The sequence below is a fragment of the Nerophis ophidion genome, linkage group LG14 (assembly GCF_033978795.1).
Source record: "Nerophis ophidion isolate RoL-2023_Sa linkage group LG14, RoL_Noph_v1.0, whole genome shotgun sequence".
Taxonomy (NCBI): domain Eukaryota; kingdom Metazoa; phylum Chordata; class Actinopteri; order Syngnathiformes; family Syngnathidae; genus Nerophis; species Nerophis ophidion.
In genome coordinates, this window is record NC_084624.1 from 48,404,883 (window position 1) to 48,429,396 (window position 24,514).

The 24,514-nt window shown below is 39.1% G+C and overlaps 1 protein-coding gene across 2 annotated transcripts in view; it reads left to right on the forward strand.

Moving 5' to 3' along the window:
• The window catches only part of epha4b (eph receptor A4b), a 269,329-nt gene that overhangs the window by 46,057 nt on the left and 198,758 nt on the right, over positions 1–24,514 (forward strand). For both annotated transcript variants that reach the window (XM_061920912.1, XM_061920913.1), the window contains exon 2: positions 12,705–12,769. In XM_061920912.1, coding sequence (XP_061776896.1) covers positions 12,705–12,769 — 65 coding nt within the window. The remainder of the gene's footprint in view (positions 1–12,704; positions 12,770–24,514) is intronic.

Here is a 24,514-nt window from a genome sequence, read left to right on the forward strand (position 1 = left end):
AAAAATTTCACAAGAAAAGTTAGAATTTCGTCAGTATTATAATAAAAGTCATCATTTTATTCAACGCGAGTCAATATTTGACAAGCAAAACTGAACATTTGTGCAATTTTATGATAAAAGTTCTACTCAATAACTGACAATTTTACAAGAAAAGCTCAAAATGTTGGCAATTTCATGAAAAAAGTCGCTATTTTACTTGACAAAAGCCACCATTTTATTAGAAAACTTTCAAATGTTGGCAATATAATGATCATTTGAATTTTACTCGAAAAATGTCACTATTTTACGGGTGCAAAAAACAATATTGTGATAAAAGTCAGAATTCTGTATGACAAATGTCAGCATTTTGCATGAATGAAAATGACTTTACATTAAAAAGTAATAGTTTTACGGGAAAATATTAGAGAAACAGAAATGATGTAATATATTGTTCCCAATTGTATAAGAAAGAAGTCTACTTATAGTTAATTTATTTGTTTTTGAACTTTTTGTTTGTAATAGGTTTTAAATTTTCATTATTTACTTAAAGTTTCATTATTTAATTCAGTATGTCTCAATATACATACTTATAAAAAATGTGTTTAATTATTTTTGGCCAAAGGGGGCGCATTTCAATTTTTTACACACACTTGTTATTTCATATGTTGACCAGAGGGGCAACACTTTTAAAAGCAACACACAGTCAATGTGAAAAAAGCCTCCCTCTTTAGGACCACCTTTTCCAGATATATAAAGAAGTGTGTTTATAACATAAACAATATATACATGCTATGCTAATATAAAAAAAAAAGCTTGTTGTGAAAAATGAGCTGGAATTTCACAAGAAAAAGGTCACAATTTCACAAGAAAAGTTAGAATTTTGTCAGTATTATAATAAAAGTCATCATTTTACTCAACGCGAGTCAATATTTGACAAGCAAAACTGAACATTTGTGCAATTTTATGATAAAAGTTCTACTCAATAACTGACAATTTTACAAGAAAAGCTCAAAATGTTGGTAATTTCATGAAAAGAGTCGCTATTTTACTTGACAAAAGTCACCATTTTATTAGAAAACTTTAAAATGTTGCAATATTATAATGATCATTTGAATTTTACTCGGCAAGATTATGACAAAAGTCATCATTTTACTCGAAAAATGTCACACTTTTACTGGTGCAAAAAAAACAATATTGTGATAAAAGTCAGAATTCTGTATGACAAATGTCAGCATTTTGCATGAATAAAAATGACTTTACATTAAAAAGTAATAGTTTTATGAGAAAATATTAGAGAAACAGAAATAATATGATACATTGTTCCCAATTGTATAAGAAAGAAGTCTACTTATAGTTAATTTATTTGTTTTTGAACTCTTTGTTTGTAATAGGTTTTAAATTTTCATTATTTACTTAAAGTTTCATTATTTAATTCAGTATGTCTCAATATACATACTTTTTAAAAATGTGTTTAATTATTTTTGGCCAAAGGGGGCGCATTTCAATGTCTTACACACACTTGTTATTTCATATGTTGACCAGAGGGGGAGCACTTTTAAAAGCGACACACAGTCAATGTGAAAAATCCCTCCTTTTTGGGACCACCCTCATTTTCATGGATATCACCACAAATGAGACATTGTCTATTAGATGCAATGTTTTTGGGACCATCATTTATTTCATCACTTATTCACACCTCCTCATGTGGAAGATACTTGTCTTTCTTCATGTCTCAAGAAGGGTAGAAATACATGAACACACACACACACACACACACACACATTCTTGTATTTCTTACCCTTTTGAGACCTCCAAAAAAATGCCTCCCTCTTTAGGAACAGCCTTTCTAGATGTATAAAGAAGTGTATTTAAAACATGAATAATATTTACATACTATGTAAATATAAAATAGCTTGTTGTGAAAAATGAGTGGGAATTTCACAAGAAAAAGTTAGAATTTTGGTAGTATTATAATAGGAGTCGTCATTTTACTCAACGCAAGTCAAAATTTTACAAGCAAAACTGAAAAATTGTGCAATATAATGATAAAAGTTGGTATTGTACTCAATAACACTCGCAATTTTACAAGAAAAGCTTCAAATGTTGGCAATTTCTTGAAAAGAGTGGTCATTTTACTTGACAAAAGTCACAATTTTATAAGAAAACTCTAAAATGTTGGCAATATCATCAGAATTTTACTTGGCAAAATGATGACAAAAGACCGAATTTTACTCGAAAAATTTCACTATTTTACAGAAAGAACAAAAAGAAAATGGCAATATTGTGATAGAAGTCAGAATTTTAAATGACAAATGTCAGCATTTTGCCTTAAAAAGTAATAATATTACATAAAAAGTAATAGTTTTACGAGAAAATATTGCAATTTTACATAAACAATTTTGAAGGAAAGAAGTCGACACATTGTCACAATTTTTTTTTGTTGGTAATTGCTTTTTAATTTTTATTATTTGCTTCGTTATTACAGTATGTCTCTACATACACATTTATTATTATTTTTGTTTTAAATTTGGCCAAAGGGGGCGCATTTCAATTTCTTACACACACTTGTCATTTCATATGTTGACCAGAGAAGAATATATTTTTGACTACTGTAACATTAGACACAGTTTGAACAGTAACACCGTTTGAATAAAACAAACTAAAACACTGTACTTTCATAAGTGATTATGTGGTGTACCACCAGATGGAGCCCACCTACCACTAGTGGTACACTTACTACAGTATGAGAATGCCTGGATTAAAGAATTGAGACTAGTGAATTACTTTGAATATTGTTTTGATGTTGTTAAACTGTCAATAGCAATAAACATAAATACATACATAATTAAAGCTGCAAGCAGCGATGGACGGGACCGACTTTTGCTGGTGTTTCCTGCCTTTACCCATTCAACATATCTTTACCTGCACATTACCTACCTTCCCTGCATCCTGGGGTCACACTGGTGCTTCTTTCTGTCACCCATACACGCTGGTGCTTCCTGCCATCACCCAGACAACACATCTTTACCTGCACTTTACCTACCTTCTCCGCATTGTGTGGTCACGCTGGTGCTTCCTGCTTTTAAGCGGCCATCTTGAGACGGCAGCAGCGCAGCAGCATCAGCGCAGAGGTTCTTTGAAGGCTCGTAAATCAAAACCGGAGCAGTTAGAAAAACTCTTTGCGCAACTTTTAATCAGAAGGGTTCAATCTCTTTCCTGTGCGAGTTTGAAGCCGACACAACAAACGCGCTCAGAGGAGATAATTTTTGAAAAAATATGACGGGGTTTTTACAAAACTTTTGTTTTGAAGGGGTAATTGCCAACTACCTGTTGATTTTTGGTGAAGGATGAAGATGAATGAAATGTAGGTCTAAGTGAGACCTACATAGAAGTTTTTTTTTCATGTCTGTACGACATTCCTACTGGAAGTAACACGCAGTTTTGTCTGTGTTTTCTTCCTAGGAGCAGTTTTGTCTGTGTTTTATTCCTAGGGGGCACTAGAGTTGAGTTTTGGGGTTTGGTTTTTTGTTAAATCGCAATTTTCACCAGTCCTGATGTGTGTGTCCAGTTTAGTGAGTTTTGAAGCATTTTAAGAGGGTCAAATTACAGCTCAAAAAGGCAAACATTTTATTTTTTAGGAAACTTTTGTTTTGAAGGGGGTTTTGCCAACTTCCTGTTGATTTTTGCTGAAAGAGGTCAGTGTATGAAATCTCGGTCTAAGTTAGACCTACATAGAGGTTTTTGTTTCATGTCTTTACGACATTTCTAACGGAAGTTACAAGCAGATTTGTCTGTGTTTTTTCCTAGGGGGTGCTAGAGCGCAATTTTGAGTTTTGAGTTTTGGTTTTTTGATTAGATCACAATTGTTGCCAGTCCTGATGTGTGTGTCAAATTTGGTGAGTTTCAAAGCATGTTAAGGGGTCAAATTACGGCGCAATAATAATAAAACCTTAGAAATACAATAGGGTCCTCTGTCTCAAAGGGTCATTCGGTCCCTAAAAAATACACTTGATACATGTGATTGGTATCAGTATTGTCTGATACAACTCTTGGGTGCTTGGTATCAGAATCGGCAACAAAAAACCCTGATTGGAACATCTTGAATAGGAAGTATTCAACTTGAATCGGTGTGACTGCACCAAGGCAAGAAGAAGCACAGTCTCAGGTCAAAATGGGCCAAATAACAAATAATCAACTAATTAATGGATTCTGTGGAGTTAATTGTCAATTAATGCGTTCAGACGGTATATAAAACTTTGTTTTTGTTCACTAAACTGTAGAGACCTTTCTTCCCTCGTCAAAACTTATAATTGCATACACACATTTTTCATTATTTGTTTTCTTCGCTATTTTTTTCCCCTTTTACCTTGACTCTCGTCCGCTTATGCGCTTTGAAAGGCGTCAAGAAATAAAATGAATTATTAATATTTTGATTGTGAAAGGGAAAAGGAAAACTATTTTCCATTATTACATGAAAGGGTGGTAAGTAAGTGCAGTTTTGAGGGGGGTTCGGAGCATTTAACGGCAAAACAGAAGCCTGGATGCATTTCAGCGCTTTCATATTTGGCAATGAAAATCATTTTGTAGTTTTTTTTGTTAAATGGACGACTAAAACATTACATCTGCTGTTCAAGTCAACAGAGTTGACAAGATTTACATATAAGTCAGGAATTGGGTAAATATGTTTCAAGAACTGGAAGACCCTGTCCTGAAGCTCACCAAGCACCTTTAGGCTGAGCTCCAGGAAGTGTTGGCAGTTTTTGGCTTAGAAAAGTTGCAAAATAACATGATTGACCACCTCAAAAGATGCAATTTAATTTCACATGTAGTTACCAAACACAGAGCCCTTGAAAAGTGTCTCCGTCGGTGTGCAACTTTAAACAGGAAGTGATGTACTTAAATAGTAACGGAGATAGATATCTACATATGTCCATATTTAGGAGTTATTTCTTTCTATAGTCTTATTTGAAATAGCTAGTTTCCATTTTGTACTCTTTCTATTTTTTCTCCATCTCGTGACCGATGGTACACTGTGAGTTACCTTTAGTTTGGGAATGTAGGGAGTAGCAATACCCCTTTCTGGAGGGGTGGGGGCTATTGGCATATTGAAGAAGACAATACTTCCGTAATGTTTTCAGATCAACTTGGCGACGCGATTTAAATGTGTTGTTTTTAGGTTGGTCTCTCCAAAGCTTTGGAATAAATTGCGAAATACCTTTTTTTGTCCTGGGTGATTATTTAAACTCAGTTTATGTGTCATCAAAAGAATTTGGGATTGACCAGTAACTTAAATTCCCTTGGAGGAACATCTGGTCCAAACGCAACAATAGTCACAGCTTTGCTGACATAACAAAAAAATTTAAGAACAACTTCAAAAATTATTGTAAGAATAATAGACACAAAGGAAAAGTGTAAGATTCAGTGCAGTATGATAGGTAAATAATTAATCAATTTAAAACAAAAGGTAATCAAAAATAAAAATGCAATAAAAAATATTTTTATTGCATGGTGGTAAAAATTGTATGTCTGGATGAGGGTCCTGCTTTGGACATGTTTTAAACCCCTTTCAGAGATCACATGTAGTTTCCTTCAAAACCTTCACATGTTGCACAATGAGATGTAAACACCAGATAAAGTGTCCATTCCTGTAACTTTCTGTCAGGATTTCATGATTATTATCCATAAATTAACATTTTTAATATATGACAGTAGAAAAATCACATGTCTGATTTTGTAAAGACCTGCAATTTACACTGTATGTATCATATTGGAGTTGCCTGACTTTTTGTGTGGCCTTAAATGCATCACTAGTTAACTGGGAACATTATCACAATTTCAAAAGGGTTAAAAACTATAAAAATCAGTTCCCAGTGGCTTGTTGTATTTTTTGAAATTTTTTTCAAAATTTTACCGGTCCCGGAATATCCCTAAATAAAGCTTTAAAGTGCCTTATTCTCGCTATCTTCGAAACCACTATCCATTTCCCTGTGACGTCACACAATGCTGCCAATACAAACAACATGGCGGTTACCACAGCATGATATAGCGACATTAGCTCGGATTCAGACTCGGATTTCCGCGGTTTAAGCGATTCAACAGATTACGCATGTATTGAAACAGATGGTCGGAGTATGGAGGCAGATAGCGAAAATGAAATTGAAGAAGAAAGTGAAGCTATTGACGCTATTCGGCCATAAAACGGGTGTACCTAATGAAGTGGCCCATAGCATGGCTGCCTTATTAGCATCGGCGGTAAAATGTGCGGACCAAAAAATCAGGACTTTCGCATCTTGTGACACTGGAGCAACTTAAATCCGTCGATTGGTGTTTGTTTCGCATTAAATGTGGGCTAAATAGCATGCTAGCATCGATTAGCGTAGCATGTTAGCATCGATTAGCTGGCAGTCATGCCGCGACCAAATACGTCTGATTAGCACATAAGTCAACAACATCAACAAAACTCACCTTTGTGATTTGGTTGACTTAATGGTTGCAAATGCATCTGCAGGTTATCCATACGTCTCTGTGCCATGTCTGTCTTAGCATCGCCGGTCAAATGTGAAGACACTCTGGTACATTCAATGGGGGTCTGGCGGCAGATTTCTTGCCAGTGGTGCAACTTGAATCCCTCCCTGTTAGTGTTGTTACACCCTCCGACAACACACCGACGAGGCATGATGTCTCCAAGGTTCCGAAAAATAGTCGAAAAAACGGAAAATAACAGAGCTGAGACCCGGTGTTTGTAATGTGAAAATGAATATGGCGGGTGTGTTACCAACGTGACGTCACCGCTAAAAGAGCGATAAACAGAAATGCGTTTAATTTGCCAAAATTCACCCATTTAGAGTTCGGAAATCGGTTAAAAAAATACATGGTCTTTTTTCTGCAACATCAAGGTATATATTGACGCTTACATAGGTTTGGTGATAATGTTCCCCTTTAAGTGCTATGAGTGCGTGTGTCGGTGCAGGTGAGAGAGAGCGAGCTAGAGCTGTTGATAAGATATATGACAAAGAGTCGGTTTGTGCGGCAGACAATGACCACTTTTGCTAGATATATACGTTTTAATCTAATGTTTTGTGTTGTTATTGTGTGTCTGGGCGAGGGTGCTGCTTTGGAAAGAATGATATCCCTTTCAGAGATCACATGTAGTTTCCTCCAAAACCTTCACATGTTGCACAATGAGATGTAAACACCAGATACAATGTCCATTCTTGTATCTTTCTATCTGTAAAATGTATCTTTTTAGGAGCCTTTCTGTAATCCAGTGACAGCAGTTCATGAATAATATCCATAAATGAACATTCTTAATAAATGACAGTAGTATAAGCACACATCTGATTGGAGAATCATATTGTAAAGACCCGCAATTTACACTTTATGCATGACAAAGAGTCGGTTTGTACTATAAATAATGACCAGTTTTGCTAGATAAAAGTGAAAGCACCACTGATAGTCTCACACACACACACACTTGTTGTGGTGAAATTACCCTCTGCATCTAACTAATGTTTTGTGTTGTACTTCTATGCCTGGACAAGGGTACTGCTTTGGAAAGAACTGTACCCCTTTTAGAGATCATGTTTACTTCAAAGCCTTCACATGTTGCACAATGAGACGGAAATATGAGATCATCTTTTTTATGAGCTGTAATCCAGTATCAGGATTCCATGATTAATATCCATAAATTTACATTCTACAGTAGAATAAGCACACATCTGATTGGGGAATCATATTGTAAAAAGCTGCAAGTTACACTTTATGTGTGGTATTGGAGTGATATGACCAGTTTTGCACGATAGACGTTTTTCACTATTGTTTTTGGTGTGTTGCGGCTGACACTAAGGCGCACACCTTAGAGGGAACGTAGCTGTTATCAAACATCTTGGACATGCAACTGCATGCAAAGTCTACTGTAGAATACTTGCAAATGAGACTCGGAAGTACAAACCCTGTTTCCATATGAGTTGGGAAATGGTGTTAGATGTAAATATAAACAGAATACAATGATTTGCAAATCATTTTCAACCCATATTCAGTTGAATATGCTACAAAGACAACATGTTTGATGTTTTTTTTTTGCAAATAATAATTAACTTAGAATTTCATGGCTGCAACACGTGCCAAAGTAGTTGGGAAAGGGCATGTTCACCACTGTGTTACATCACCTTTTCTTTTAACAACACTCAATAAACGTTTGGGAACTGAGGAAACTAATTGTTGAAGCTTTGAAATTGGAATTATTTCCCATTCTTGTTTTATTTCGAGCTTCAGTCCTTCAACGGGGTCTTGTTGTCGTATTTTACGCTTCATAATGTGCCACACATTTTCCATGGGAGACAGGTCTGGACTGCGGCAGGCCAGGAAAGTACCCGCACTCTTTTACTACAAAGCCACGCTGTTGTAACACGTGGCTTGGCATTGTTTTGCTGGAATAAGCAGGGGCGTCCAGGATAACGTTGCTTGAATGACAACATATGTTGTTCCAAAAGCTGTATGTACCTTTCAGTACCTTCACAGATGTGTAAGTTACCCATGCCTTGGGCACTAATACACCCCCATACCATCACACATGCTGGCTTTTCAACTTTGCGCCTATAACAATCCGGATGGTTATTTTCCTCTTTGTTCCGGAGGACACCACGTCCAAGTTTCTGAATATAATTTTAAATGTGGACTTGTCAGACCACAGAACACTTCTCCAATTTGAATCAGTCCATCTTAGATGATCTCGGGCCCAGCCAAGCCGCCGGCGTTCCTGGGTGTTGTTGATAAATGGCTTTCGCTTTGCATAGTAGAGTTTTAACTTGCACTTCCAGATGAAGTGACCAACTGTAGTTACTGACAGTGGTTTTATGAAGTGTTCCTGAGCCCATGTGGTGATATCCTTTACACACTGATGTCGGTTTTTGATGCAGTACCGCCTGAGGGATCAAAGGTCCGTAATATCATCGCTTACGTGCAGTAATTTCTCCCAATTCTCTGAACCTTTTGATGATTTTACGGACCGTAGATGGTAAAATCCATAAATTCCTTGCAATAGCTCTTTGAAAAAATGTTGTTCTAAAACTGTATGACAATTTGTTTACAAATTGGTGACCCTCGCCCCATCCTTTCTTGTGAATTGCTTAGCATTTCATGGAAGCTGCTTTTATAGCCAATCATGGCACCCACCTGTTCCCAATTAGCCTGCACACCTGTGGGATGTTCCAAATAAGTGTTTGATGAGTATTTCTCAACTTTATCAGTATTTATTGCCACCTTTCCCAACTTCTTTGTCACGTGTTGCTGGCATCAAAATTCTAAACTTAATTATTATTTGCAAAAAAAAAACGTTTGTATCAGTTTGAACATAAAAATATGTTGTCTTTGTAGCATATTCAACTGAATATGGCTTGAAAAGGATTTGCAAATCATTGTATTCTGTTTATATTTACATCTAACACCATTTCCCAACTCATATGGAAACAGGGTTTGTTGTATAAGAAAGCACAACGTAACAATCAGCTCATTTTTGTCATGTCTTTGTGATCATGTTCTGTTTTGTTTTTGACTCCATTAGTTCCTGTTTTTGCGCACCCTGGTTCGTTTTTGTCACCATGACTGCCATTTAGTTTTCACCTGTCATATCCCGCACCTGGTTCATTTTGACTCATGCACCTGTTAGTCACCACAGCATTATTTAAGCCTGTAGTTGCCAGGCAGTCACCCTGGCGACATCACCTTCTACTCACCCTTGTTATCCATGCCGATGATCCATGTTCCTTTCTCGTTCCAATTAAGTTTTTTCGTTATTCATGCCATGGAGCAAGTTTTGTTTTATGTCCATAGTTTTGCCTTAGTGCACGTTTTTGTTTTCATAGCCAAGTTTTGAACTTCTGCTGAGAGCGCCTTTTGTTTGTTCCTGTTTGTAGTAAAATTGAAATATGTCATTACCTTCCTGTCGCTTTGGACCACGGGAAAATAAACCACACCATAGTCCACGCCTTGACAAGTTTTAACTGTTATTCTGCAAATAGAGATTTTATACATAGACCATAAATATTTGTTAACACACACAACGGTACCACCAAGTGGTAACAATTCCTAGGTACTAGCAATTGGTACCATTTTGCTTTAAATGTAAAAGGTACACATCCCTAATTGTCAGGTATTGCATCGATGGTAGAGGTTTAAAAGAAATGATTTGCGTAAGAGGCCGTACTTTGCAGTACCTGGATCTGAGCTGGGGAGATGATGAGGCAGCATGGCTACTAGCTCTGACCTCACAAATGTTCTCCGGCATGTATGGATGAAAAGAAAGCGACCCACAGACTCACCACAACATCTTTCAGAAAGTCCCTATGCGGAGATGCAGAGCTGATTATGAAACATTGCAACACTAAGTCGACAACTTAGTGCCGCCAGAGTCCAGCAGTTGCGGTTGATACTGGAAAGCTCGTCGCTTCAGAGTAACTCTTGGCATCCCGATCCACTTTCAGTCCGGCCGAGTGACTTTCGGTCCTCTGGAACCGCCAGCAGCTGCTCTGAACGCAACATTGACATTCCACAGAGGTTCTACCTCAACTGTTTCCCAACACAACAAAGGGCTCCCTGAGACATGAAAAGTCGCCCAAGAAACATTGATCGGTTTCATTGGAGGCAGCGTTACCCCCAGAGTGTGGACACACAAACACCTCCAGATAAACGAGAAACTGATATTTGCTCCCGATGAAAAGATCCCCCTGATCCAGAACTCCCTCGGTTCTCAGGGTGCATCTGTTCAAAGAAGCCTCAGAAACCTTGGGCTGGTGTTGGATCAGTCCAAGTCTCTGCAGGGTCTCCGTCGTTAACTGACCAAAGACTGTTTTCGTCACCTCGGAAATATTTCTAAAGTGAGAAATTTGCTGTCAAAATTGGATCTGGTGATGATCATTCACACGTTCATTTCATCCGCTATTGGCTTTTGCAATCCTCTCTTCAGTCCCTTCAGCAAGTCAACACTAAAGAGACTTCAGACTCTACAAAATGCAGATGCCAGACTTTAGACCAGAACAGTCCATTTCATCCAGTCTGCATTGGCTTCCAGTCAAATTCAATTGAAGATTTTAGTCCTGACTTTCCATGCGTTGAATGGTGGGGCCCCTCAGTACATCACTGACTTGTTACGCCCCTACTCTTCAGTTGCATGGTGGGGCCCCTCAGTACATCACTGACTTGTTATGCACCTACTCTTCAGTTGCATGGTGGGGCCCCTCAGTACATCACTGACTTGTTATGCCCCTACTCTTCAGTTACATGGTGGGGCCCCTCAGTACATCACTGACTTGTTATGCCCCTACTCTTCAGTTGCTTGGTGGGGCCCCTCAGTACATCACTGACTTGTTATGCCCCTACTCTTCGGTTGCTTGGTGGGGCCCCTCAGTACATCACTAACTTGTTATGCCCCTACTCTTCAGTTGCATGGTGGGGCCCCTCAGTACATCACTGACTTGTTATGCCCCTACTCTTCAGTTGCATGGTGGGGCCCCTCAGTACATCACTGACTTGTTATGCCCCTACTCTTCAGTTGCATGGTGGGGCCCCTCAGTACATCACTGACTTGTTATGCACCTACTCTTCAGTTGCATGGTGGGGCCCCTCAGTACATCACTGACTTGTTATGCCCCTACTCTTCAGTTGCAAGGTGGGGCCCTTCAGTACATCACTGACTTGTTATGCCCCTACTCTTCAGTTGCATGGTGGGGCCCTTCAGTACATCACTGACTTGTTATGCCCCTACTCTTCAGTTGCATGGTGGGGCCCCTCAGTACATCACTGACTTGTTATGCCCCTACTCTTCAGTTGCATGGTGGGGCCCCTCAGTACATCACTGACTTGTTATGCACCTACTCTTCAGTTGCATGGTGGGGCCCCTCAGTACATCACTGACTTGTTATGCCCCTACTCTTCAGTTGCAAGGTGGGGCCCTTCAGTACATCACTGACTTGTTATGCCCCTACTCTTCAGTTGCATGGTGGGGCCCCTCAGTACATCACTGACTTGTTATGCCCCTACTCTTCAGTTGCATGGTGGGGCCCCTCAGTACATCACTGACTTGTTATGCCCCTACTCTTCAGTTGCATGGCGGGGCCCCTCAGTACATCACAGACTTGTTATGCCCCTACTCTTCAGTTGCATGGTGGGGCCCCTCAGTACATCACTGACTTGTTATGCCCCTACTCTTCAGTTGCATGGTGGGGCCCCTCAGTACATCACTAACTTGTTATGCCACTATTCTTCAGTTGCATGGTGGGGCCCCTCAGTACATCACCGACTTGTTATGCCCCTACTCTTCAGTTGCATGGTGGGGCCCCTCAGTACGTCACTGACTTGTTGTGCCCCTACTCTTCAGGGTTTTCAGGCCAAAGCTCCCAAAAACTCATTTTAAGACTCTGGAACAACTTGCACCAGTCCCTCCCGGATCTTGACTGTGTTGACACTTTTAAGAAACATTTGAAAAATTCAGTTTTTAGTAGAGCTTTTAATTAATGCACCTTTTAACTATCATTTTATCCACTTTGTATCCTTTTTATGATGTTGGCCCTGTTCTTTTCATTGAATTGTTGTTTTACTTCATCTAAGTTTTGTCCAGCGCTTAGTGATTTGATCTTTACAACTAAAATGTACTTAATTACGTACTATTTACTTACCTTTTTAAAGAATGCATTGACGTGTCTTTCCCCCTCTCCTGTGTACTTTTGCAGTCACGTTGCTGGACTCCATGTCAGCCTTGGCCGACCTGGGCTGGGAGGCGTATCCTAATGAAGGGGTGAGTAGGCTCCGCACACAACAAACAGCGTGTCCACGCCATGTAAGTCAGGTATGTCCTGTTTCACTTTAAGGGAATGACGGCGACCGTGGCGACAGCCGCAGAGCGCTGTGTGTTTGCAGAGAGTTCTTGAGCTCTCCTTGCTAAATTGGAGTCTTCAGGGGAATTTTTTTCAAATTATTTCCGCTGCTCTGAAAACTGCGCTCTGTGGCGCATTTATTGAGCCTTGCAATTTTTTGGGGGGGGGTGAGGGGTAAATATTTCTACGGAAAAAGACGTCCCAGTGCTTGGTTTGAGCGCCAGAAGGCAGCGAGCATTGCACAGGCAGTGACCTCGTCAGTGTGAGGATAGTTAGAGCGATGTGCTCTGCGCCCTTCAAAACAAACTCTGACAGAACCTGAGAGAACACTGAGGTGATTAGTCGGTTTTGAAGCGCCGCACGTCCAGTTCAAAACAACATCTTTAAAGCCGACATGAACGTGAGGATGGCATTGTTAGCGTCCATGCTACATGGACAGCAAACTATGCTGTCTGCATTCACCGTGGGGAAATTAAATGTTGTCTTTTCGAAGTGGACATTGTTGCGTTCGGACCAGAAATTTAAGTTGCCGGTCAATCCCAAATTCTTTTGATGACACATAAGCTGATTTTAAATGAACACCCAGAACAGAATAGGTATTTTGCAATTTATTCCAAAGCTTTGGAGGGACCAACCTAAAAAACAACACATTCAATCCGCATCGCCCAGTTGATCCGACAAACCCTTCGGACGCGCTCTCCTCCCCACACCTACCGGAACGAATCCACATATCTGTTCTTCTGCTAAGCCTGGCAAAGGGAGAGATAAGAAGGGAGTTATGGCTACTCCTCACATTCCTCCAGCTTCAAGGTTAACACATTCAATTTCCTAGCAGAGCACGAATAGAAAAACACTAGTTGTTTTCAAATATGACAATGGAAAAAAGAAATAACTCTTGAATACGGATATATGTAGGTATCTATCTCCGGCAACATCCAGCGCACGTCGGACATTAAAATATATTAAAACGTTGCAAGAGGTCGTTCGTGTCGCCAACTCACGTCGTGCAAACAGGAAGTAGTTTGTACAGAAAAATGATCTGCAAAAAAGTAGATAAGCTTGTTCGTGTACACAAGATTTTGTCATTAGATGAAGCCCAGCGGGAAAGACAGAACATAACGAGGGACTCCAGAGGCAATGTTCCCTCTAATTTTGTTTTGTTGTGTTGAGCAAACGCAAAAACTCCTTGAGCATGAAGCGCATGTGAGGATCTTAACGATTCAAACGTCTTTCTATCGTAATCAGAGTTATTGTCATGAGATTATTTCCGAATATAAGCGATTTGGCGGCCTAGCTCGGTTGGTAGAGCGGCCATGCCAGCAACTTGAGGGTTGCAGGTTCAATTCCCGCTTCCGCCATCCTAGTCACTGCTGTTGTGTCCTTGGGCAAGACACTTTACCCACCTGCTCTCAGTGCCACCCACACTGCTTTAAATGTAACTTAGATATTGGGTTTCACTATGTAAAGCGCTTTGAGTCACTAGAGAAAAGTGCTATATAAATATAATTCACTTCACACTTCACAATTACGATGACAAAATAAAATCTTGTTTTTCATGAGCTATGTACCGGTAGTCTATATCTTTCAGAGACCACATCGAGTTCCCCTTAAAAGGTTCACATTTTACACAATGAGATGTAAACATGAGATAACATTTACCGTATTTTTCGGATTATAAATCGCTCCGGAGTATAAATCGCACCTAAAGAAAATGCATAATGAAGAAGGAAAAAAACATATATAAGTCGCACTGGAGTATAAGCCTCATTTAAATGTAAATGTGGAAGTAATGTCAAAGCCCTTTGAGTACCTTGAAGGTAGAAAAGCGCTATACAAGTACAACCCATGTTTTATTTATTTATAAAGGCAATTTAAACTAAATAAAGAATAGTGAAGAACAGGCTGAATAAGTGTAGGTTATATGAGGCATAAATAAGCAACTGCTATGTTAAGCTAACATATTATGGTAAGAGTCATTCAAATAACTATAACATATAGAACATGCTATACCTTTACCAAACTATCTCTCACTCCTAATCCATAAATCCCATGAAATCTTATACGTCTAGTCTCTTACGTCAATGAGATAAATACTATTATTTGATATTTTATGGTAATGTGTTAACAATTCCACACATAAGTCGCTCCTGAGTATAAGTCACACCCCCGGCCAAACTATGAAAAAAACTGCGACTAATAGTCCGAAAAATACGGTACCTTTTTGTAGCTTTCTGTCTGTAAAATGTACACTTTTTTATGAGCATTTCTGTCATTTAGTAGCAGAATTTCATGATTGATATCCATGGATTAACTGAATAAATGACAGTAAAATAGGCACACATCTGATTGGGGAATCATGTTGTAAAGACCTACAATTTAGACTTTATGTGTAGTATTTGTTAAGATCCGTACGCGGATTTTCTCATATTATTGTTGTTTCTGTTGCATTTTCATATGACTCGTCACTTTATAAGCCGTCCTCTTTTGTTTGTTCAGCCTGGGTTCATGATTTGCTTTTTACGCAACGAGTTATACTTTCATGTATGTATATTCTCGCTAAGCTTTTCTCGCTAGCCGTTGTTCATTCCAGTTCTCATGCTGAAGGTTCTGTTTTCTCTTTTCTGCCTACGGGTCAGTTTAGTTTGCATTTTGCATCAGCTAGTTCTCATACTAGCGTCTTTGGTTTCCTTTTGTTAGCTCCAGTGTTTTGTTTCTTAGATCCTTTTGTAGAATAAATCTGTTAAAACTTACCTTTGTTGTGTTCAATTTTGACGCATCCTCGAAGGAATCGAACCCGGTACCACGAAGGAATCGAACCCGGTACCACGATGCCACACAGGCGTAACAGTATTAGTGTTGTCTGACGCACACACACACACACACACACACACACACACACACACACATACTTCCTGCTTCCTAATATGTGTGTGTGTATATATATATATATATATATATATATATTAGGGATGCACCGATTAATCGGTAACCGAATATATTCGGCCGAATATGGCAAAAAAAGCCACATTCGGCCTTCGGTGGAATGAGTTAAAAACAAGGCCGAATAGTGGCGTGTGACGCAAGTTTTGGACGAAGTGACGCAATCAACCAACGTGCAGTGACGTTGGGATATGTTGTGTACCTGTATAAGTGTATGAGGTTACAAGCACACACTTAATTGAGATTTAGTGGGGCCTCTGTTGACATTATTAGCCTGTTGTGTAGGCTACCTGTATAAGTGTATGAGGTTACAAGCACACACTTATTGAGATTTAGTGGGGCCTCTGTTTACATTATTAGCCTGTTGTGTAGGCTACCTGTATAAGTGTATGAGGTTACAAGCACACACTTATTGAGATTTAGTGGGTCCTCTGTTTACATTATTAGCCTGTTGTGTAGGCTACCTGTATAAGTGTATGAGGTTACAAGCACACACTTATTGAGATTTACTTGAGCCTTCTGTTTACATTATTAGCATATCTACTGTGGCTAAGCAGACTTTTGCCAAAAGGACAATAATTCATTTGTTGTGGGTTTATCCACTTTAATGCACTTCATTTTTTTTTGGAATGCATGTTTTGTTTGAAGGCCTAATATAAATGAAAAATTGTGCTTTTTTTGAAAGGCAAAGACTACTGGAATATTAAAAAAATGTCAATATTCAATAAAAAATTACTTTATTTGAAAAACATGTCTAAATATTTATTCTAGGCTATTTATGCAATATTAAAAAAATTGTGAAAAACTGCATTCATTATTCGGTATTCGGCCTTCGGCCAAGCGTTTAAATTTTATTCGGCTTCGGCCACAAATTTTCATTTCGGTGCATCCTTAATATATATATATATATATGCATAGATATATATTTATGTATGTATGTATTTGTACACACACATATATGCATGTATGAATGTGTATATATTAGGGCTGGGCAACGATAAAAATTTTAATCGAAGTTAATCGCACTATTTCTCTGATTAATCGCGATTAACTGCATTGTATACGAAAAGCCCAAAAATGAATTCAAAAGTAGTGTGTAGTGCACCTTTATTGGAATATTCTCCCACATGAACAAATGCGCCAAAACATTTGTTGTGCAAACACAATTTAAATCAGTCCTTGTTAAACAGTAGCAGTTAAATAGCATATTTGATGTAAATCAACTCCAAAAATGTAAATACAAACATTTAAGCTTATTGCCACTGCCAGGGTATTTAAGTTATCCTGTTTGTTATGGAAAATAAATATAATCTACATACAAATCTCTTAGCCACAATCATAACATCTGAACAGGCAATTTCTGAGGTAACAGCAGAAACATTTTTTTTATCAGGGTCTTATGTTTAAAAACCTATATTATAGGTAGTGGGCTGTTTTAGGGAATTTTTGATCCAATTATCCGTAGTAGCAATATTAATAATGTTGTGTTTATTCTGCGTAGTGCACTTAAAATAATTATGACCATATCTAGGAATTGATATGATGGGAATTTTCCGATTGTTTGCTTGGTGCTTTGATAAACTGAAGGCATCATATACATGGTACTATATTGTGATGTTATGAGCCGGGGAATAAAAGAACTACCCTACCCAGCATGCAACAGGAGTGACAAGCATGCGCGGTAGCCCGGTATAGGTTGTGTTGCCATGACGGCATCTTGTATGTTGTGATATGCACGCTCTGAAAGTAAAGGTTAAGAAGTCAGCCAACACTCCTGGTCTGCATTATTCATAAATAGACAGACAACTCATATACTCCGCTGCTTCACAGGCCGCTGGATGTAGCCGGCAAAGTATTCCCATGCTAGCTAGCCGCTCTAGCAAGCACGCCTCATTCAGTCCAAAACGGCCCGATCTATCCACATTCAGAATTGTCTGGCGGTCGTAAGTGATCCCGGAGTGACCACGCTGTAAGCCAGCCATTACATTTGCAGAATTGTCCGATATTTTTGCCAAATGTTCCATCTTTACCAAGAGCCCATCCACGCCGGGCAACGCCATCTTGTTAAGAAAAGGCGTTAACAAAATATAAGCATGTAAACAACATACGCAAATGTGCGATAAAATAATTGTCGGCGTTAATAGATTGATGAGTTAACTCATGGCTTCACGGTGGCAGAGGGGTTAGTGCGTCTGCCTCACAATACGAAGGTCCTGCAGTCCTGGGTTCAAATCCAGGCTCGGGATCTTTCTGTGTGGAGTTTGCATGTTCTCCCCGTGAATGCGTGGGTTCCCTCCGGGTACTCCGGCTTCCTCCCACTTCCAAAGACATGCACCTGGGGATAGGTTGATTGGCAACACTAAATGGTCCCTAGTGTGTGAATGTGTGTGTGTCTGTCAATCTGTGTTGGCCCTGCGATGAGGTGGCGACTTGTCCAGGGTGTACACCGCCTTCCGCTCGATTGTAGCTGAGATAGGTGCCAGGGAATAAGCGGTAGAAAATGGATGGATGGATGGAGTTAACTCATAATTAACGCACTAATTTGCCCACCCCTAATATATATATATACATATATATATACACACACATCTATTTAAATGTGTGTGTATGCTTGCATGAAAAGGTTGCGTAATGCTCGTACTGCAGGTAAAGGCGAGTGTAGTCTCTTCGCATCAGAGAGAAGTGAGAGGACAGCCTCGGGTGAAAAGATGCCGACGACGACGTGGGTTCAATCTAGAAATAGTTTTGCACGGCAGCAGAGGAGACTTTGACTAACACTGATTACATCCTACTCCCTTCCAACTATTCAGCAGGACGCCACACGCGGTTTCACGGTGGCGAGCAGCAAAGTGGCAGCCGAAGTGAGCGCGGCTTCTTTTCCCAAGCGAGATCAGCTTCATGCGCATTGATTGTGTGGCCATGTTGTTTATGTTTGCATCCTCCCCTTTAATGACGTCCTCACAGAGGAGCATGACGGCTTCCATCTGTCAGTCATTACAAACAAGAAGTGCTACTTCTGCACACACACCAAGATTCAGCTTCTTGAAAGGCTCGTTTGTTCTCACTTTACTGTGGACTGCAACATATTTTTCTATTAGCTCTTTTTGGAGTAAGCGTGTCCGCCTAAAGAGTTTGTTATGTAAGTGGATCAAGCTTTGTTTCCAGCAGCGACGTCCCCTTGCTCTTACGTAAACATACTTTTTATTCATCACGCGTTTATCAAGGCAATGTTTGGTCGCATGACGATAATTCTTTTTGTTTACTACAATCAGTTATTGTTTGCTATAAAATACAAGCCGGGGGGTTTTCCGGAAGGCAAAGTGTATAAATACTATCAGACAAAGTTGTCATTTTTAATTCATTTTCCTTGCAAAGTAGCTTACTTTTAAGTGCACTTATTTTTAGTGCTCTAAACCAGTGGTTCTCAACCTTTTTTAATTGATTTACCCCCTGTGAATTTTTTTTTTTTTAATTCAAGTACCCCCGAATTAGAGCAAAGCATTTTTGGTTGAAAAAAGGAGATAAAAAAGTAAAATACAGCACTATGTCATCAGTTTCTGATTTATTAAATTGCATAACAGTGCAAAATATTGCTCATTTGTAGTAGTCTTTCTTCAACTATTTAGAAAAAAAAGATATAAAATTAAAGCTGCAAGCAGCGTTGGTCGGGCCCGCCTTTGGCTGCTGCCCCCGCGACCCAAACCCGGATAAGCGGGAGAAGCATGGATAGTAGCGACTATTATTATAGGGTATTGTGTGTAGAATTTTGAGGACAAAAAAGATTTAATTCCATTTCACATTGTCATCGTCTACTGTTAGTCCTAAGTGGACCAATACTTTTGTCCAGTGGAAGCCATAAGTGTCCCAATACTTTTGTCCAGTGGTAGTAGCCATCTTGAGACAACAGCAGCGCAGCAGCATCAGCGCAGTGGTTCTTTGAAGGGTCATAAAATCAAAACCGGAGCAGTAATCACAACTCTTTCAATAACTTTTAATCAAAAGGGTTCAAACTCTCTCCTGTGCGAGTTTGAAGCCGAAACGACAGACGCGCTCAGAGGAGATAATGTTTGAAGAAAGGTGACGGGTTTTTACAAAACGTTTGTTTTGAAGGGGTAATTGCCAACTTCCTGTGGATTTTTGCTGAAGGATGTCAATAAGTAAAATGTAGGTCTAAGTGAGACCTACATAGAAGTTTTTGTTTCATGTGTTTCCGACATTCCTACCGGAAGTTACAAGCAGTTTTGTCTGTGTTTTCTTCCCAGGAGCAGTTTTTTCGGTGTTTTATTCAAAAATTGTGCTAGAGTGCAATTTTTAAGTTTTTTTTTTTTTTAGATTGTAATTTTTGCCAGTCCTGATGTGTGTGCCAAGTTTGGTGAGTTTTGAAGCATTTTAAAGGGGTCTAATTATAGCGCAAAGAGACAAAAAGTGCATTTTTTTAGGCAAATTTTGCTTTGAAGGGATTTTAACAAAATTGTTGTTGATTTTTGCCCTAGAAGGTATCATTATGAAATGTAGGTCTAAGTCTGCCCTACATAGAGGTTTTCGTTTCATGTCTCTCAGACATTCTTAACAGAAGTTACAAGCAGTCTGTTTTTTTCCCCTAGGGGGCGCTAGAGAGCAATTTTAATTTTTGGGGTTTGGTTCTTTAATAGGTTGGGAAGGTTTGCTGGACCGATGTGTGTGTCAAATTTGGTGAGTTTTGAAGCATGTTAAGGGGGTCAAATTACAGCGCGTAGGTGCGGAATAATAAAAAGAAAGAAAGAAAGAAAGAAAGAAAGAATAAAACGCACGAAATTCAATAGGTCCTTTGGCCATTGCCAAAAGACTCCCTGTGGAGTCCTTTGGTAATGGGCCATGCGGGCCCTAATAACTAAAAACTTGTTGAAAAATAAACAAGTGCTTCAATTGTAAATGCAGATTTCTCCACATAGAAGTAATCATCAACTTAAAGTGTCCTCTTTTGGGCCGTTCTCTAGTTTTATATTTTGTGAACACCCGTCACCTTTTTTCAAACGATATCTCTTCTGAGCCCTTTTGTTGTTTCGGCTTCAAACTCGCACAGAAGAGACTTTGAACCCTTCTGATTAAAAGTTATTGAAATAGTTTTGATAAGTTTTCCGGTTTGGATTTTACGCGCCTTCAAAAAACCCTGCGCAAATGTTCCTAAAAAATGCCATTTTTGCCTCTTTGAGCTGTAATTTGACCCATTTAAAATGCTTCAAAGTGCAAGTTAAAGCTCTACTATGCCAAGCGAAAGCCATTTATCAACAACATCCAGAAACGCCAATCTATAATTTCAACCCCTTAACATAATTCAAAACTCACCAAATTTTACACATACATCAGGACTGGCAAAAATTGCCATCTGATAAAAAACCAAACCCCAAAAATCCAATTTGCGCTCTAACGCCCCCTAGGAAAATACCCAGGCAAAACTGCTTGCAACTTCTGTTAGGAATGTCGTAGAGACATGAAACAAAACCTCTATATAGGTCTGACTAAGATCAAGGTTTGAGAAGTGGCAGCAGCAACCAAAGGCGGACCCGACCAACGCTGCTTGCAGCTTTAATTTTTTTTAATTCAAGTACTCCCTAAATAGAGCAAAGTTTTTTTGTGAAAAAAATAGATAAAGAAGTAAAATACAGCACTATGTCAGCAGTTTCTGATTTATTAAATTGCATTACAGTGCAACATATTGCTCATTTGTGGTGGTCTTTCTTCAACTATTTGGAAAAAATATATAAAAAATAACTTAAAACTTGTTGAAAAATAAACAAGTGCTTCAACTGTAAATGCAGATTTCTCCACATAGAAGTAATCATCAACTTAAAGTGCCCTCTTTTGGGCCGTTCTCTAGTTTTATATTTTGTGAACACCCGTCACCTTTTTTCAAACGATATCTCCTCTGAGCCCGTTTGTCTTTTCGACTTCAAACTCGCACAGGAGAGAATTTGAACCCTTCTGATTAAAAGTTATTGAAAGAGTTTTGATAAGTTCTCCGGTTTGGATTTTACGCGCCTTCAAAAAAACCCTGCGCAAATTTTCCAAACAAATGCCATTTTTGCCTCTTTGAGCTGTAATTTGACCCATTTAAAATGCTTCAAAGTGCAAGTTAAAGCTCTACTATGCCAAGCAAAAGCCATTTATCAACAACATCCAGAAAGGCCGATCTATAATTTCAACCCCTTAACATAATTCAAAACTCACCAAATTTTACACACACATCAGGACCGGCAAAAATTGCCATCGGATAAAAAACCAAACCCCAAAAATCAAATTTGCGCTCTAACGCCCCCTAAGAAAATACCCAGGCAAAACTGCTTGTAACTTCTTTTAGGAATGTCGTAGAGACATGAAACAAAAACCTCTATATAGGTCTGACTAAGACCAAGGTTTGAGAAGCGGCGGCAGCAACCAAAGGCGGACCCGACCAACGCTGCTTGCAGCTTTAATATTTTATTTATTTTTATTATTACTAATTTTTTTTTTACACTGTGGCACTTTGAGGTTGTTTGCTCAACATAAAGTGCTTTTTACAAATAAAATCTATTATCATTATAATAGAGATCCATCTGGATTCATCAACTTCATTCTAAACATTTCTTCACAAGAAAAAAGAAATATTTAACATCAATATTTAAGGAACATGTCCACAAAGAATCTAGCTGTCAACACTGAATATTGTAGTGTTGCATTTCTTTTCACACTTTATGAACTTACATTCATATTCTGTTGAATTATTATTCAATAAATCTATTTAAAAATGATTTTTGAATTGTTGCTATTTTTAGAACATTTTTTTTAAATCTCACTTACCCCTTGGCATACCTTCAAGTACCCCCATTTGAGAACCACTGCTCTAAACTAATAATAATCACATCCATTACAGAAAATAAACAGCATTTCTTAGTATTTTCAAGTTGCATTATCACTGGAGGACGAGGCTAAACATGTTACAAGCTAACCGCTAAGCTAGCTTCCAGCAACACCAACAAGTAAATGCTTTGTAAACTTTAGGAAGTGTAGATGGATCCACTTTGGCCCCCCTGGAAAAAACAAAACAAAAAAACTCTGGCAACACAAAGCCCATTCTTGCTTGATGTGCAGCTTAAGTTGTTCAACAGTCTCACCTTCATATGTTAGCCTTCACACATGTTCAATGTCTGGACTACAGGCAGGCCAGTCTAGTACCCGCACTCTTTTACTATGAAGCCACGCTGTTGTAACTCCTGGCTTGGCGTTGTCTTTCTGAAATAAGCAGGGGCGTCCATGATAACAACTTATGTTGCTCCAAAAGCTGTATGTACCTTTCAGCAGATGTGTAAGTTACCCAAGCCTTGGCCACTAATACACCCCCATACCATCACACATGCTGCCTAGAACACTTTGTGCCTAGAACAAGCCGGATGGTCCTTCTCCTTATGGTCCGGACAGCACGACGCCCACAGTTTCCAAAAAACAATTTGAAGTGTGGACTCGTCAGACCACAGAACAATTTTCCATCTCAGATGAGCTCGGGCCCAGCGATGTGTTTCTGGGTGTTGTTGATAAAGGGCTTTGGCTTTGCATAGTAGAGTTTTAACTTGCACTTACCGATGTAGCGACCAACTGTAGTGAAGTGAAGTGAATTATATTTATATAGCGCCTTTCTCTAGTGACTCAAAGCGCTTTACATAGTGAAACCCAATATCTAAGTTACATTTAAAGCAGTGTGAGTGGCACTGGGAGCAGGTGGGTAATGTGTCTTGCCCAAGGACACATCAGCAGTGACTAGGATGGCAGGAGCGGGAATCGAACCTGCAACCCTCTAGTTGCTGACACGGCCGCTCTACCAACCGAGCTATAGCGCACTGACAGTGCTTTTCTGATGTGTTCCTGAGCCCATGTGGTGATATCCTTTACACACTGATGTGGCTTTTTGATGCAATACCGCCTGAAGGATCCATGGTCATGGGCATTCAATGTTGGGTTTTAGCATTGCCGCTTACGTGCAGTGATTTCTCCCGATTCTCTGAACCTTTTGATGATATTACGGAGCGTAGATGGTGAAATCCCTAAATTCCTTGCAATAGCTGCTTGAGAAATGTTGTTTTTAAAGAATTTGCTCAGGCATTTGTTGACAAAGTGGTGACCCTCGCCCCGTCCTTGTTTGTGAATGAGTGAGCATTTCATGGAAGCTGCTTTTATAGCCAATCTTGGCACCCACCTGTTCCCAATTAGCCCACACACCTGTGGGATGTTCCAAATACGTGTTTGACGAGCATCCCTCAACTTTGTCAGTCTTTTTTGCCATTTGTGCCAGCTTTTTTGAAACATGCTGCAGGCTTGAAATTCCAAATGAGCTAATATTTGCAAAAAATAACACATTTTGTCATTTTTAATGTGAAATATCTTGTCTTTGCAGTCTATTCAATTGAAGGATTTGTTGTATTCTCTTTTTATTGAGCATTTACACAACCTGACAACTTTACTGGTTTCTGGGTTGTAAAACTGAGGTCGACCACTTAGTCATTTGAAAAGTAGCTCGCCTGCTGAAAGAGTGTGTGGGCCCCTGAAATAAACACAGAACAATGCAAACCAAACTGCAGCAAACTTAATTTGCACTATTAGTGGCAACAAGTTTAACCTCTTGTTTGAATAGAATAGAATAGAATGAACTTTATTGTCATTATATTTGCATATAACGAGATTAAAGACTCCAACTTAAGGTGCGGTAGTGGGAACAA